Source organism: Limulus polyphemus, unplaced genomic scaffold (genome assembly GCF_000517525.1).
Source record: "Limulus polyphemus unplaced genomic scaffold, Limulus_polyphemus-2.1.2 Scaffold595, whole genome shotgun sequence".
NCBI classification, from domain to species: Eukaryota; Metazoa; Arthropoda; class Merostomata; order Xiphosura; family Limulidae; genus Limulus; species Limulus polyphemus.
The window spans coordinates 251831-266654 of record NW_013666205.1 but is presented as its reverse complement, the minus strand read 5'-3'; the positions used below and the strand labels follow the sequence as shown (position 1 = coordinate 266654).

At 32.3% G+C, this 14824-nt stretch overlaps 1 protein-coding gene across 2 annotated transcripts in view; it reads left to right on the top strand.

The window, feature by feature from the left end:
• The first annotated feature begins 7609 nt into the window (after positions 1 to 7609).
• Positions 7610 to 14824, top strand: part of LOC106459339 (mediator of RNA polymerase II transcription subunit 13-like) — an 80897-nt gene continuing 73682 nt past the window's right edge. For both annotated transcript variants that reach the window (XM_022385817.1, XM_022385816.1), the window contains exon 1: positions 7610 to 7808. In XM_022385817.1, the coding sequence (XP_022241525.1) occupies positions 7740 to 7808 (69 nt within the window). In that variant the 5' untranslated portion in view covers positions 7610 to 7739. The remainder of the gene's footprint in view (positions 7809 to 14824) is intronic.

Sequence of the window (14824 nt, the reverse complement as noted above, 5' to 3'; positions counted from 1 at the left end):
AGACATGCCGCTGTGCCACTAAGGGGGGTGGGGCGGTTCCAGAAGTAACAAACCAATTTTCAACTGAACAGTATCATAAAAATATAATACAATTAGGTAAATATAAATCATACTTGATAAATCTTAACTTTTTGTAAATATTAAATCGTCACTGATAAGAAAACAATTCTATAAAGTCCAAGTTTAATCATTTCATTTCCGACAATAATTCTTGCTTTTCATATGGCAATTTTATTCAATCAAAAAATTCCACCTTGCAAGTAAAAATTTAAACAAAGCCCTGTTTGGTTCACTTCACTGATTTTTATATACCCGTTTTGATAATTAAAAAATGATTTTACTAGGTTAGGACTCTAGATAAGTAAACAATTAAATCGCTCCAAATTTAAGAAGGGGGGTTAACTAATTAATTTTACAGGATATGACGCGTATCTTGTTTCAGAATTATAGTATTGATAAGGTTAAATTGACGACCTTTCAGACATCATTAACTAGCCAAGCTTTCGAAACAACAGCGCAGACAAATCGTATCAAACACCCGTCGGACTCTAGTGAAAGTGCTCTTAAGACCTCGTAGACCACAGAAATTATTTTAAGGTAGTGACCACTATAACATACTCTCAACTCTCCCTTATTCCACAAGAGACTTTCCCCTCCCCCCCCATTTTTTTTTTTTTTTTACGTGTCTCTTGGGATCCTCCCGGGATACATCTTCTTCGTTATATCTGCAATTCACTTCTCTTTTGTATCCATCGCATTCTTTTTCCTTTTTTTTTTAATTTTGTGCAGAGTTCAGTGAATTTCTAGCGTATACCTTTCCAGGTTCGAACATTGTAAAAAATATTCAGCGGAAAAAAAAAGAAGAAAATCGCACAAACTGTAAAAGTGAGGCTAAAGCTCTTTGCTGTTAAGCAGCGTCCACTGAAACGAAAAAAAAATTGAGAGTCTCATGTAGACAGATGTGTTAACGCCCTCTTCTTACTATGACAACTTCTGGCGAAGCAGAAATGTTCGTACTGAGAAAATACGAGCGAACGCATTGTTTGAAGGATTAAACGAACACAACTTTTTTTCTGTTGAAAGATCATGTCTTGAACGGTCGTTTTTGTCTTTATGGAAGAGTGAGAGGAACAATGAAGCGCTTCAAAAGGAAAAAAAATTAAAAAAAAAGAAACCAATAAAAAATGCAATAATGCAAATAAAACTTACAAAGCGTTTGCTTAAAAAACAAATTTTTAATTGCAAAAACATTATTGAAACCAAAATAAATTATTTTCTAAAGTTTTAACTAAAGTTCCCATGAGAGTTAATTCTTTTCATTTTTTTACGGCGAGTCTCTAATTTATCTTACAAACATTTTAAAACCTCGGGAGGCCTAGCATGGCCTGATGGTTAGGGCGCTCGACTCGCAATCTGAGGGTCGCGGGTTCGAATCCTCTTGCACCGAACATGCTCGCCTTTCAGTTGTGGGGGCATTACAATATGACGGTTAATCCCACTATTCTTTGGTAAAAAGAGTAGACCAAAAGTTGACTAGCTACCTTCCTTCTAGCCTATCATTGTTAAATTAGGGATGGCTAGTACAAATAGTCCTAGTCTAGCTTTGCGCGAAATTCAAAACTGAATAAAAACAAACTTAAAACTCTATTAGAGGCATATTAAAGAAAAATTTAAATCCATAAATAAATACTCGAATGTTGATAATTGAAAAGGCGGTAAGTAGGTTCAAGCTGTCCATCCAATGGCACAGCGGTATGTCTTCGGAATTATAACGCTAAAAAGCTGGTTTCAATACCTGTGGTGGGCAGAGCAGTGATAGCCAATTGTGTAGCTTTGTGCTTAACTACAAACAAGGTTTAAGCTATCATAATGAAGATGGCTTTGTATCTCAGTATGATTTTATTGTACTTGCACTAATTTACATTGAAGCTGTTTAGCCTTCTAGCTAGTATTGTGGTTTTCTTTATCTTTCGTTATAATATGAAGCATACGTGCTATATATCGTTTCATAATGTCCATACCATAGCTAGTCGACCACTACAGTTCAAGGTATCTAAGCTCTAGTCACTCCGGTAGTGTTATGTTCTCTTGTGAACGGATTTGTTTATTAGTTTCTTGTTAAGTAGAAAACTACAAAATATGTTATCTGTTCTTTGCCCACTACAGATACCGAAACCTGGTTTTTAGCGTCATAATCCAGCAGACTTACCACTGATCCCACCGTGAACCATTTGTGCGGGACGGATTAATGTAGATTTTGGGTATACACAAATCTTGTTACTCTTACCTATCGGAAGCCATCTTTTTATCTATTTGTATTCAGTGCAATCGAATAATATTCTGCATTATTCTAGTTAGGCTTATGATAGCTGATATAGCTCGAAACTGCAGCTCTCAAAATGAAGGAAACGAAAGTATTAATTCTAGTTTGAAAGCCGATACACTCATAAAAAAATGGTTGGAAATAAAAGAGAAGTAAAAGACTGTGTATAATCCATTTTCGAGTTGTAAGTATTTAACAATGGCAACTCCATAAATGTAATTAAAGGATATTGTACATTTATGGTACTCGCATATGCATATAAGTACACAGTGAATCCAATTAACTCATTGATCAGTCACTAATTACATTAAAATTAAGACTGACAAATAACTTTACACAAAACAAACGCTGAGAGCAAACAAAAAACCAACATCACTAATCGTTGATAGATGTAAGAATCAGTATGATTATAATTGTACACACATGCGTGTCTTCCCTGACGTCAAGTCAGTCATTAAAGTATCTCTCTTTCTCGAAATCACCCCCCTCCCATACTCGATTTTGTTAACAAGGGGGGGGGGCGAAATTGGGAGACAAAATTAATATTTATTTTGACAATAAGAATAACCTCCCCTTTCAATCTAAAATACAGACTAAACTGTTTCCCACTCCTAAAGAGATATATATATAACTTAATTTGATAACATTCTTTCTTGCTGAATTAGCTGGGCTGATGAACATTAATATGAAATATATGTATGTATTATAAATGTCTGTTGCTCTTTCATAACGTGAAAACTGATATGTTTTCATTCACGAAAATGTTTCAGAATTTGAGTACGATTTCCTGTGTTCAGCTAGACGTTCTACTTATACTCAGCTTTGAACAGAGCTAATCCTTCTTTTACGTTGTCACTCATGATCAGGTGTGTTTGTCTCTGAATGTGGCCAGTACATCCGTAATTACACTTTCTCGACGCCTAGCGCGCTATACATGGACAGAAATAGAAACACAGAAAAGTCTGGTATTTTTTTATTCAATAATACTACAAAAATACGTTTCGAAAGTCTTGAATTGACATATCACTGCATCTATATTTCTACTTTCACTCATGAGATCTTGCTTGTTTGTATTTTAGTGCAAATTTATACAATGTGCTATTTAATCTATGACCGCTACTGGGAATCAAACCCTGGATTTTAGTGTTGTATGTCCGTAAACTCACTGGTGACCCACCAGTAGACTCGTGAGTTCTTAAGTTTTAATGTAGTACCCAGCAAAACTTAATCAGAAGTAGCTTTGTGACAGAATTTCACTGGTTGTAGTTTCACGCAGATGTCTCGTCCTCGTTTTCTGTAATACGCGCAGTGAAGCCAACCATAAGTTCGAAAAGAAGTACATACCTTGCAGGTTGCTTGTAAACAAATTATTACCTTTATTTTAAAACCAATGTACCTTTTTAGTATATTTTGTTTTTAGTCAAGTTTCGCATATTCAAACTGCATACGTTTCCTAGAAACCACTTGTTATTATGGTACTTGACTTACTCAACTTTAAACATGTTACAAATACAGCTCGAGTATTCAGTTCTTAGCTGGTCATAGAATGAAATTCGTTACCCTATATAAGCAAATGTGCTTCAGATACTTTTGTTTCTTCTTGAATAAAGTATGTGTTTAGAAGTCGTGATTTTTTTAGGTTAATTTTTGTTGTAACTATGTAAATGCTTTGGCTATTTTTGATAAACACTAAAAATTAATAACCATTAACGATCTGTCTTAGTGCAGCAAAGATAATATAAAAGTATTCTAAAGAACTATAAAATACAATTAAAATAACAGCAACTGTTTCTCATATAAAACACAGGAACTTAACCATCAAATACCAAAACAACTTATCATAAAAAATATAGATTACGTAACTAACTGAAAAAAATAATGTTTTCATACTTGGAACATACATTGTGGTAGTTAAGTTGTATACTTTCTCATATAAGACAAAAAAAAAGTGATGCATACTATATCAACATGTATATAGAAGCCGAAACGTCGTTCCCTTTTTATTCAACAGGCAGTTGCGGTCCATTAATGTTCTCAAACCTACTCTGTCTAAAGTTCCACTGAAACAACATCGTGTATATTTATTCATGTTTGTGAATTTGTTTGTCCGTGAACTTCTTCTGGAGTTAGTAGGATCAATCTTGGGGTGACCGGCGTGTCCTTATCTATATGTCACAGACCCTCTATCAAAGGTGTGCTAAGGGAGGGGGGATAAAACGCGCCCGAAAGGTTACCCATGCATAATGGTGTCTAGGAGTAGGTTTTCAGAGTCGCTGAACCCAAATCTGGTATCGGGGTTTGTATTGTTGGCCCCTCCTCAAGATTCTGGGAGTGCCATGTGTGAAACTGTGTTTCTACACTACTCACAAGCTAACGGCACCAAATGTGGCACACGTGCTCAGGTATTATGGGCGGGTGTCCTAAGAGGGTCTGTTTTCGGGTACGAGCCCCACTTATGGTTGTTATAGAAGTAGCTGGGAATAATGAAGGAGGTCGACTGGTACATTGGGGTCTCTTTGAATCATGAGGGTGACTTTGAATCCCGCAGTGGAGCCAGTTTTTTATTATTATTATAAATTATCATCTTTGTTTCAATGACTGCTTACTTGTTTGTAAGTAGAACTACAACATCTTCAAATTATAAAGAAAATAACCATTTTTGATTTTATAATATATTTGTTAACAAATTTTATAATCCTCTCGATAATTTAGCAGTTAATCTAAGGGTTTATATATATCTCTAGAAATCGGGTTTCGACACCTATATTGGGTACAATCCAGACGGCTCATTGTGTAGTTTTGCTCTTAACAACAAACAAATTCCTTTAAAACATTACATTTCAGGCCACTTCTGAAGCACGAGTACCTCTTAACACTAGACGTTTCTTAAACCTACGTGCATACAAATAAAATAAAACAGCCATGATGCTAAAATTACAAAAATTATCTTGTTAGTTATTCATTCGGCACAAAGCTAAACAATGGGCTGTCTGCACTATGCCCACCGCAATTATCAAAACCCGATTTTCTAACCTTATAAACCCTCAGACTTACAGATGAACCACGGGGGCTGTTCTAAAGAAGATATTTTCGGTTTCATGGTTGTATATTGAATTTCTGAAACCGAATGTTCTTCCATTATATAAAATACAACAATTTTATAAAAGTAACAATATGAAGTGTCCTCCTACTTGTCCCTAGTAGCACAGCGGTATGTCTGCGGAATTATAACACTGGAAACCGAGTTTCGACACCCGTAATGGGCAGAGCACAGATAGCTCAGTGTGCAGCTTTGTGCTTAACTACAAGCAAACCCACCTCCCCCACAGACCTGGTTCCAGGCTTTTTGTAGCTTTGAGTAAAGATACTCGTTACATTGCCTCTTAAGTCTTAGTTCAACTTCATAGGTTTATTTGTTTGTTTAAAGTTAAGCACAAAGCAACACAATAAGATATCCGTGCTCTGCCCACTACGGGTATCGAAACCCGGATTCTAGCGATGTAAGTTCGCAGACCTACCGCTGTGTCACTGGAGGGCCAACTTTATAATGACAAAATATTTTTAAAAATTAAGTACCACTCCAAGCACCAGTATTGTAGTGACGAAAACATACTCTGCTGAAAACTACTTTTTGTCTTTCCGGGTTGCACATGCCTTAGATTTTCACACGTAACATCCATAGTTTACCAAAAATGTACATTTTAGAAACTTTCAGTGTAATATGTTTCTACAAAGCAATTTTATAGTGGGTACGAAAAAGTTGCAAATTATAAGATATATCAGCTTTTTAAAATATTTTTCTTGTTTTGGTTATGGTATCCCATTTTTTTAGGTTGACAAAGCAATATATATATATATATATTTATTTATTTATATATTATAAGATATATATGTGTTTTTGGAGAATTGATCATGATATATATATATATATATATATTTATAGATTTGTTGTTTCAGGGATTTTGAAAATTAATATCCTGGTGGGTTTGGTAAATGGGAGTAAATTATTATAATACTTTTTTAAAGTATTAGGTTGACAAACTTTCCAGAGCCCCCCAGTGGCACAGCGGTCTTACAACGCTAGAATCTGGGTTTCGATACCCGTGGTGGGCAGTGCACAGATAGCCCATTGTGTAGCTTTGTGCTTAATAACAAACAAACAAAAACTTTCCAGAATGTCTGATTCTAACTTTTTTGAAGTCACTAATCTCTAAAATTTACACTTTCATTTTATTTGTATCAGCAACACTTTATGAATATTTAATAACGCGTTATTTCTTTATTATTGTCTTATTTCTTACTTTATTTCATACATTCAGCTAGTTTACTATTCAAAGAATAGCTAACTCTTGAGGTTAAGCCTTTTTATTTTTTACTATTTCTGTACACTAGGATTACCTGTTAATGTACAATACTGGAAGTCGACTGTACAGGAATGCGGCCTATACTTCAAATCTTGTTATGAGTGTCAAGATAATCTGGATACAGTTTATTTTGACAGTGTGTTATGGTGATACCTTTTATTATGTAATATGTAAATGAAAGTCAAAGAAGCATGTTGGTTATCAAGTTATAAACAATATCTTTGTTTTTAACCTATGCATGCTCAGTTTTACACTAATCAGTTTCTTGAACCCATTTTATTCAAAAAATAATTGTTATCTGGAAAAATCTTAAAGCATCGAGTCATTCCTGAAATACTGAAGAGTATACTTTACTTGTTTAATGTTAAGTTATTCTTTGAATTCAATAAACAAATCTTTGAAAATCCATAATACAGCTTTTACGCATAATAAATATTCGTTATATTTAAAAAACAAAGATAAATCTTTATAAAATATATTCATTTAAATAGCATCAATCAACTTATTAAAGCTGGGATTTAAGTATGGATGATTTCAAAAATAAAATGGATACATCCTTCTCCGTTTCTTTGAAGTATTTATCATACTGTCAAATTTTTTTCTTTCATGTGTTTCTTTTTCTAAAGTATTGTGTTGTGGTTTATAGTTTATAATATTTTAAATATATCTTTATTTTTATTCCCTTTATTACGTGAAATATTAAACGTCATTTAATGCCATACCTTAAACTGTTGTAATCGATGATACTAATTTCGAAATTATGTCTATGTACAGTTTTGTACACTGATTGATAATATTGTCTACTTAGTTTATTCGAATTTCTCTGTTATATGGAGGCTGCCATTTTACCGGAGTCAGAAATTGACACGTGACAATCATCATCCAATCCGTGATGTTGTCACTCAACTCCCTTGTTGTTCCTATCCGCCATGTCTGTCGCCATCTTCTGGTGAATTTTAGCTATATTACGAAATTTTCCGAGATTTATGGCTCGAGAAGTCACTTAAAACTTTCATCCAATTTCTAATGAAACTTTAAGTCATGGAGTGACCATGACGCACCCCAGTTTCGTTACAAACGGGGCGAGTCTCGAGGACTGTCATACGAATTTCTTTGCACTGGTAAGTATGCAAGTATAGTAGTAGTCTAGTAAAGTAGTAGGCTTTAGAAGGTTAGACTCAGACGTTATAGAGGGTTTGGCCGTCGATTGCTTATGATCTGTTAAGCCTAACGCTGTATTAGAGCGACAATCGCACAGTAGTATGTTACGTAGCTACAGATGTAGATAGAACTAGTAGTAGAAGTGTTAGCTGTAATAGGCTCAGCAAGCTTTATGTTTGAGCGTCTGTAGAACACTAATATTATTGATATACACATGTTACAGCTAGTTAACTCATGGTTCAAAGTGATTTAGATTATTATTTCAAGCATTGTATATGAGTATCAATATTATCTAAGTTAAAATACTTTTGTTAATGCGGTATATTATAACTAAAAAGTATACTATAATTATATTTGAAATTAACGCGTAAAATAGAGTTGGTGGTTAGTAAAAATTGAAATAATAGATTCTTATATTTATAGTTGTAAAATTCTTATTATTGTATAGTGGTAAAGCTGAGTCTCATTTCGTGTGGTCCAACATATAAATTACTTAATGTTGATAAAATTGATGATATAAAAACCTAAACCAAGTTTAAACACAAGATTTGTAACTTTTAATTTATGTTGTTGCTAAGTTCTAAATTGCACTAGTAATAGAAGTAGTTTTTAAGATGTGCATGATGTATAGGGTATTATTGTATGATGCAGTGAAAAGTATATTTCTATGGCAAGAGTATTTTCCCCATTTCATATTTATACTTGCTTTCTTTTGTAGCTTACGATAAATGTGTAAATAAACAGATGTCAAAGCTGTAGCTAACCCTTTATTTAAAGGCAGATGTAATTACCAGAGTTATCTACATACAGTTACTAATGTACATACTGTTGTAAGTATCAAACATGGTACACAAGTTATTTGAACTATTAATACTGGCATTGCTTTTCTAATTCATGTATTAATTACAGTTGGTTACAAAAATTTGACCTTTATGAAATGTTATATGCAAACTTCCCATTTTAGGTTAGCGACATAAAGAATTGTATGTGTCTGATATTAGATTTCTATTAGAAATACATTCCTTAAGTGTAAATAAACATTATATGATTATTTTAATTAACAGGGCCGTAGACACTGTAATTCATTTAAGTAACATCCTCGCTATACACGGATTGTTGTTGTATGACCTGTTGTGTTTTATGCTGAATAATCATTATTTGGTATGGAGTCATGAGGTAGTTATTTGTGAAAAAAACATCATCAGCTAATCTATGATGTGTTTTTGATAAGATGACTTTATGGTTTTTAGCTTTATTATATGTTTTACAAAAGTCATTCAGTCATTATTTTATTGACTTTTTCATAACCTATTATTAAAAATGCTCTATTTCTATTTCTACAGTTAATACTATATTTCTAAGAATTATTTTCATTTAGTTTAAGGATATATTTGTTTGTTTTGTGCTAAATATGTAGAAGTTTGCTTATTTTTTGAAGAACTTTAGTATAAATGAAAAAGTAGACAATTCATCATATTATGGCAGAAAGTATTGTTAACAGAGAGGGTACTCAACTCACGAAACAACTTATTCAAATTTTTATAAGTAAGAATGTAGAACATTATATTTAATTATCTGTCCTCATTACTGGTTTATTTCAGCTCGTATAAAAATGTGACTAAGGTGTAAAATTTAATCACTTTCAGGAAATCATAAAAGAAATGAATTAAATAAAAGTGGGATGATGTTTTTGTAAAACAAATGTTTTATAACTAAAGGCTAAAAAAATGTCCATAGTTCTGTATAATTACTATATATGTATGTGTCTATATATACACTAACTGCATATACTTTTTCCAGAGTATGATAAAAAAAAACCTTCAAACTATTAGTATGGAAAGCAATAATTTGTTTTCTCTAAGTATTAATTTTTTCAAACTTTATTCACTTATGAAACTTAATGTATCTCTCATGGTTTATCTTACACTCTCATTCCTCCAGACTCTTATATTTGATGCTTTGTGGCCTGTGTGATCACTAATTTTAGAATCATCCTTGTATAAATACTTTGTTTCCACCCCTGATATATTAATAAGAAGGTGTAGGTATTAATAGTACTTTTTAAGTGTGGTAATAAGGATGACCATTTTATAATTATTTATTATACCAAATGTACCTGTAAGCTATTAATTATTATTTTGTATTCATTCCAGGATTGTTTTGAATTTACTAATAAAGGTTTAAAAGAAGAGTTAAAAAGTTATGTTTTTGAGAAATTTAAATGAAAGGAAGTCAAACACTTTTTTTTAAGTATTTTATAATTGCACATTATTAATTGTTATTTTCTTAGTTTGGCAGTTGGACTTAATTTTTTTTTTTGTTAGATATATTTTTAATAATTCTTTTCAGTCATGGGACTATGATATTGTTCTATTTTTCTGTTTCATTTATTATTTTTTGTAGCTGTGGTATGATTATGCATTAAAATGTTTGGTTTTGTAATAGAATTTTAAATACACTTATATATATAAATATTATTTTTTGTAGCTGCTGTATGATTATGCATTAAAATGTTTGGTTTTGTAATAGAATTTTAAATACACTTATATATAAATATATGTTTAATTTAGTAACTCTCATTAATTAAACTTATCCACTTTATAATTATGTTTCTTTACAGAATAGGTTAATATTTCAACTGACTTGTCAACTTGGATCAGGATATTAATAGAGACAGAGTCTGATTCGATATTTGGATATAAGCAACTAGACAATAAAATGTTATTGTTTATTAGGATCTTAATATCAGTGTGTAGTTTTTCCTCTATCTTATATTGTAAAAAACATTGGTTCACATCAGACCTGTCAGAATATCGGTCATCAAGAAACAAAAGACGTTAAGTTTATAAACTTAATGCATAAATCTTGATATATGTAAAAATTTAGCGCACACATACATCTGTAGGGAAAGATATGTTTCAAAGAACTAGTAATATCTAATGCACTGTTATTATATTTCCATTTACAGGCCCAGTTAAGAGTGACCTCATTAATGACACATGTAGGCCAAACAGAATTAGAACAGTGACATACTTTCTCATATTTCGTTTTCATATCAATATAAGACATTTCATATAGGCGGCGTACTTATGGTATCTAGAATGTAAGATATGTCAATCACTTTTATTAAAGACACCCGTATTTGTTTATATATATATTATCGTAGCCTAAAGGTGAAACAACTTGTTTGTAGGTTTAGACGTAAGAGATAAGTGGTGAATCTGTCGTATATGTGAATAGTTAATCACCTTAGAAGTACCCATACATGGAATTAAACTGATGATATTGTGCTCTTTGTATTCGATGTCCATGTTTTGAGACTGCGATACTTTCCGTTTGTCATTAACTTAGCGAATGTTATCACTTAGGATACGATAACGTAGACTTTGCTTCAATTACCACAGGCAACCACATAAGCTCTCAGATGATTATTTAAGTGTTTATACATTTAAGAAGAACGTACATAAAAAGATTGTAAATATTTTGATATATATAAAAATATGTGATCTTTAGTGTCAATGCTTTTTTAACATGAAGCTCATACTAAAAAATGCATTATTCTGTCTCGGAAGGTTAAAAGCCGGAGACGAGTTGTGTGATGGCGCATTTCACAACAGCTGCTGCACAGATAGAAGTGTAGAGTTGGGACGGTATGTGGTTATCTAGTTTGTGCCACCCGTTGTATCTGCTCTTCTCCAGACAGGAGTTGGTTCAATTAGTACGACGACCCAGGCGCTACATCTAGATTGGTTTTACATATTCTCTGATCTCACTTGAGTTTAAGTTGTAACATCCGGAAATTAGTCTTGATCAAGCTTTCACCAGGTTGTGTAACAGATACAGATATTTCTGTCTGGCTTTAGAATAAATTAATATATATATACACACACCATACTTTATGTATTATATTTTATTTCAATTTTCCTTTATTGTACGCTATTTTAAAGTGCAATTTAGGAGTGACCTTGAAAGAGGTAAACGTGTGTATTTTTCCTTTATCTATGTCGTACAACTTGTGCAGGTGGTGGCTGGTGGTCAGGACGTTTAAAGTTTTTGCGTTCTTGAGGTTATCGGCCAAGAGGCTTGAGACAGCATTAGTGTAGCGGTATATTTAATGAATTGAAAACAGTTTTTCAGAAATAACTGTTTATTACATATTATTTTAGTTTCAATTTTTAGTTTCATTCTCTAATTCACGAAATTGGATTTCTTAAGGCAGTTTAGTATCGCTAAACACATCAGCTTTACTACAGTTACATGGAAGTGTCCTGCTGGAATTTTTGATAAATTTTCAACATCCACTTTCGTATATACCTTCATTTACGTGTAAATGGACCCGTTAGATTTTTTGATAGTTTTTTCAATAGCATTTCTCTTCAATCTTCATCAGAACATTCAAGTTAAGGCTTAGATCTGCTGCACAGAAATGTGTTAATGACACAGGCCTGCGAATTTAAACTTTATAAAAGTTGTTTTGGCTTTAATAACGGATTTTCCATAATTCAGCTACGCAGGTTTTGAAAGTGATATTCTTTTCTTTTCTATCACGTAAAGGTTTTTTACAAATCGGGAAGAAGAAAAACTTAATCAAATTATTATTTCGTTTATCACAATGAACATTTTTTATTATTATAATACAAACAAACTGCATCCTCATTCATCCTGATTTGTTTTGTGTGAAATCTACGCATTTTAGCCTCAAAACTACGTGTTGTTGTGGTCTTTCTTTTACGTATTGCGTTATGATGTTTTGTGAAAAATCGTACGTGATGGAGAAAAATGGATATCATTTTCGGATTCAGCGTACAGAAATTGCTGTAGAACATGTAAACATTTCAAGACAATAAAACCTTCGCTGACCTGTGCAATTTTTAACAACAACAACAATATATATATATATATATATCCTGTTAAAGTTTCGAATAATTGTGCTTCTAAATGCCACATTTGTATGAAAAATATACTAACATTGCTATTAAATAAAAAGTTACGCAAGTTTCCATTGTAGTTTGGATAAAAAAAAGGCAGGGTGCAATGAATCTTGCCTAACGTGAAAACTGTGACATTAAATATATTTCAGATTGTATTTTAAGAATGAGGTACTTGTAAAACATGCATGTAAAATACTTTAGACCTTCTATTTCGCAATGAAACTTCGTCATTGTTTTTATTTGTAATATCTTGCCTGTTATTAATGATGTCATAGAAAACTATCGGTACCTTAGAAAGTACACTTTAAAATATTTCTTTACGCAGCATTTTAAAATATTGTATCGTGTGCTTAACGTCAAGTTCTACATGATTGGTTAGAGATGAACTTCGTAGCACTTGGGTGTTCTAAATGCGCAGTCGCAGATTAAAGAAATTAAGCGCTAAATGGCGATGGTTTCATAATATCAGCAAAACCGTTATTTTTGCTAAAAGTAGACCAAAAACCTTTTTAAAACCTATAAAAGTTGAAGGTAAAAGTACATTAAAAATATTGCCGAAGAATTTTTGGTGCTTTATTCTTATATTACTATAATCTGTCAGTATAGAAACATAACGGCTTTGGAGCATTTTTTATCTTGGGGGGGGAATAATTCAGAGTTCATTATCAGAACTTATATAAGTTACATGGTAAAACCTTTATCGGTAAATACAGGCCCGACATGGCCAGGTGGTTAGGGCGGTCGACTCGCAATCTGAGGGTCGCAGGTTCGAATCCTCCTCCCACCAAACGTTGCTAAATTAGGGACGGCCCTCAAAACAAACAAACAGTAAATACAAAGTAATAGATTTCTTAATGGAAATTTTAAACACATGTACAGAAATTAACATTGATTATTGGTATCATTTAAATTATCTATATGTGTTTAGCACTATCTTTTGGTTTTCAAAATCACAAATTTCTTTATATATATTTAAAAAAGAACATTTCAAGATATATATGTATATATATATTTTTGCAGTAGCAAGTAAAGACTGAGGTCTGCAATATACTAATTTTACTGTAGGGTATTGACACTTTTATATTCTGTCTAATTAATTGAAAAGCTGTAAGATATATATATACATAACCCATTTATACAGAAGCTGATCTTCAAGTCCGTTTTACTGTATTACTGGTGTAATAAAAGAGACATAAAGCGTTAAGGTAATTAAAACATTTGTTACGTTAAAACGTTGCTAGAGGGTTTAAGCCTAGTGTGCCGGCTGTACAACCGTAACGATCCTGAAATATACTTTCATAGTAAATCTTATACAGTTTTAGAACTCATTAGAAACTATTGATTCATTATCTAAATTTATTTATTGACCAGTCACAGTGGTTTTTAAGGTTTCGGTTCAGAGTTTAACAATTTTCCCTTACTTGTACGAAGTTCAAAGCAAAAACGTAGCGAGTGTTTGCGTTATTTTATTGCTTAGGCAGATTTACAATGAATAAAAAGGTAAAAAAAGGCACAAACTAACGTTTGTTTTACCCCGTTGCAATGTATAGTAATAAATTTTAACGTTTCATTCTACGTGTGAGGCCTATGTTCTTGTTGCTAAACATTGCTAGTAATTGCGTGTACGCTGAATAACAAAACTTAGTGTTCTTAGTCTTTTATTTAACATTCCCGCATATGGAATAAACATTAAGCAACATATGAAAAAGGCTATTTTTTGACAGTAACATGCCTTAATAGCGAGTGAGAGAGTAGACACATTAAGACTGGGTTTTTGCTGTTTATTCATACAGCTTATGTCTACTTCGTGCTAGAACAGTTAGTTTCTATAACACAGGCCTGCGAATTTAAACTTCATAAACGTTTTTTTGGTTTTAATATAAGATTTTCCATAATTTAGCTACGCAAATTTTGAAAATAATAATTTTCTATCACGTAAGGATTTTTTTACTAATCGGGAAGAAAAACAACTCTTACTTAGATCCAATTATTAGTTCGTTTACCACAATGAACTATTTTTTATTATTATGTTTGTTAACAAAAAA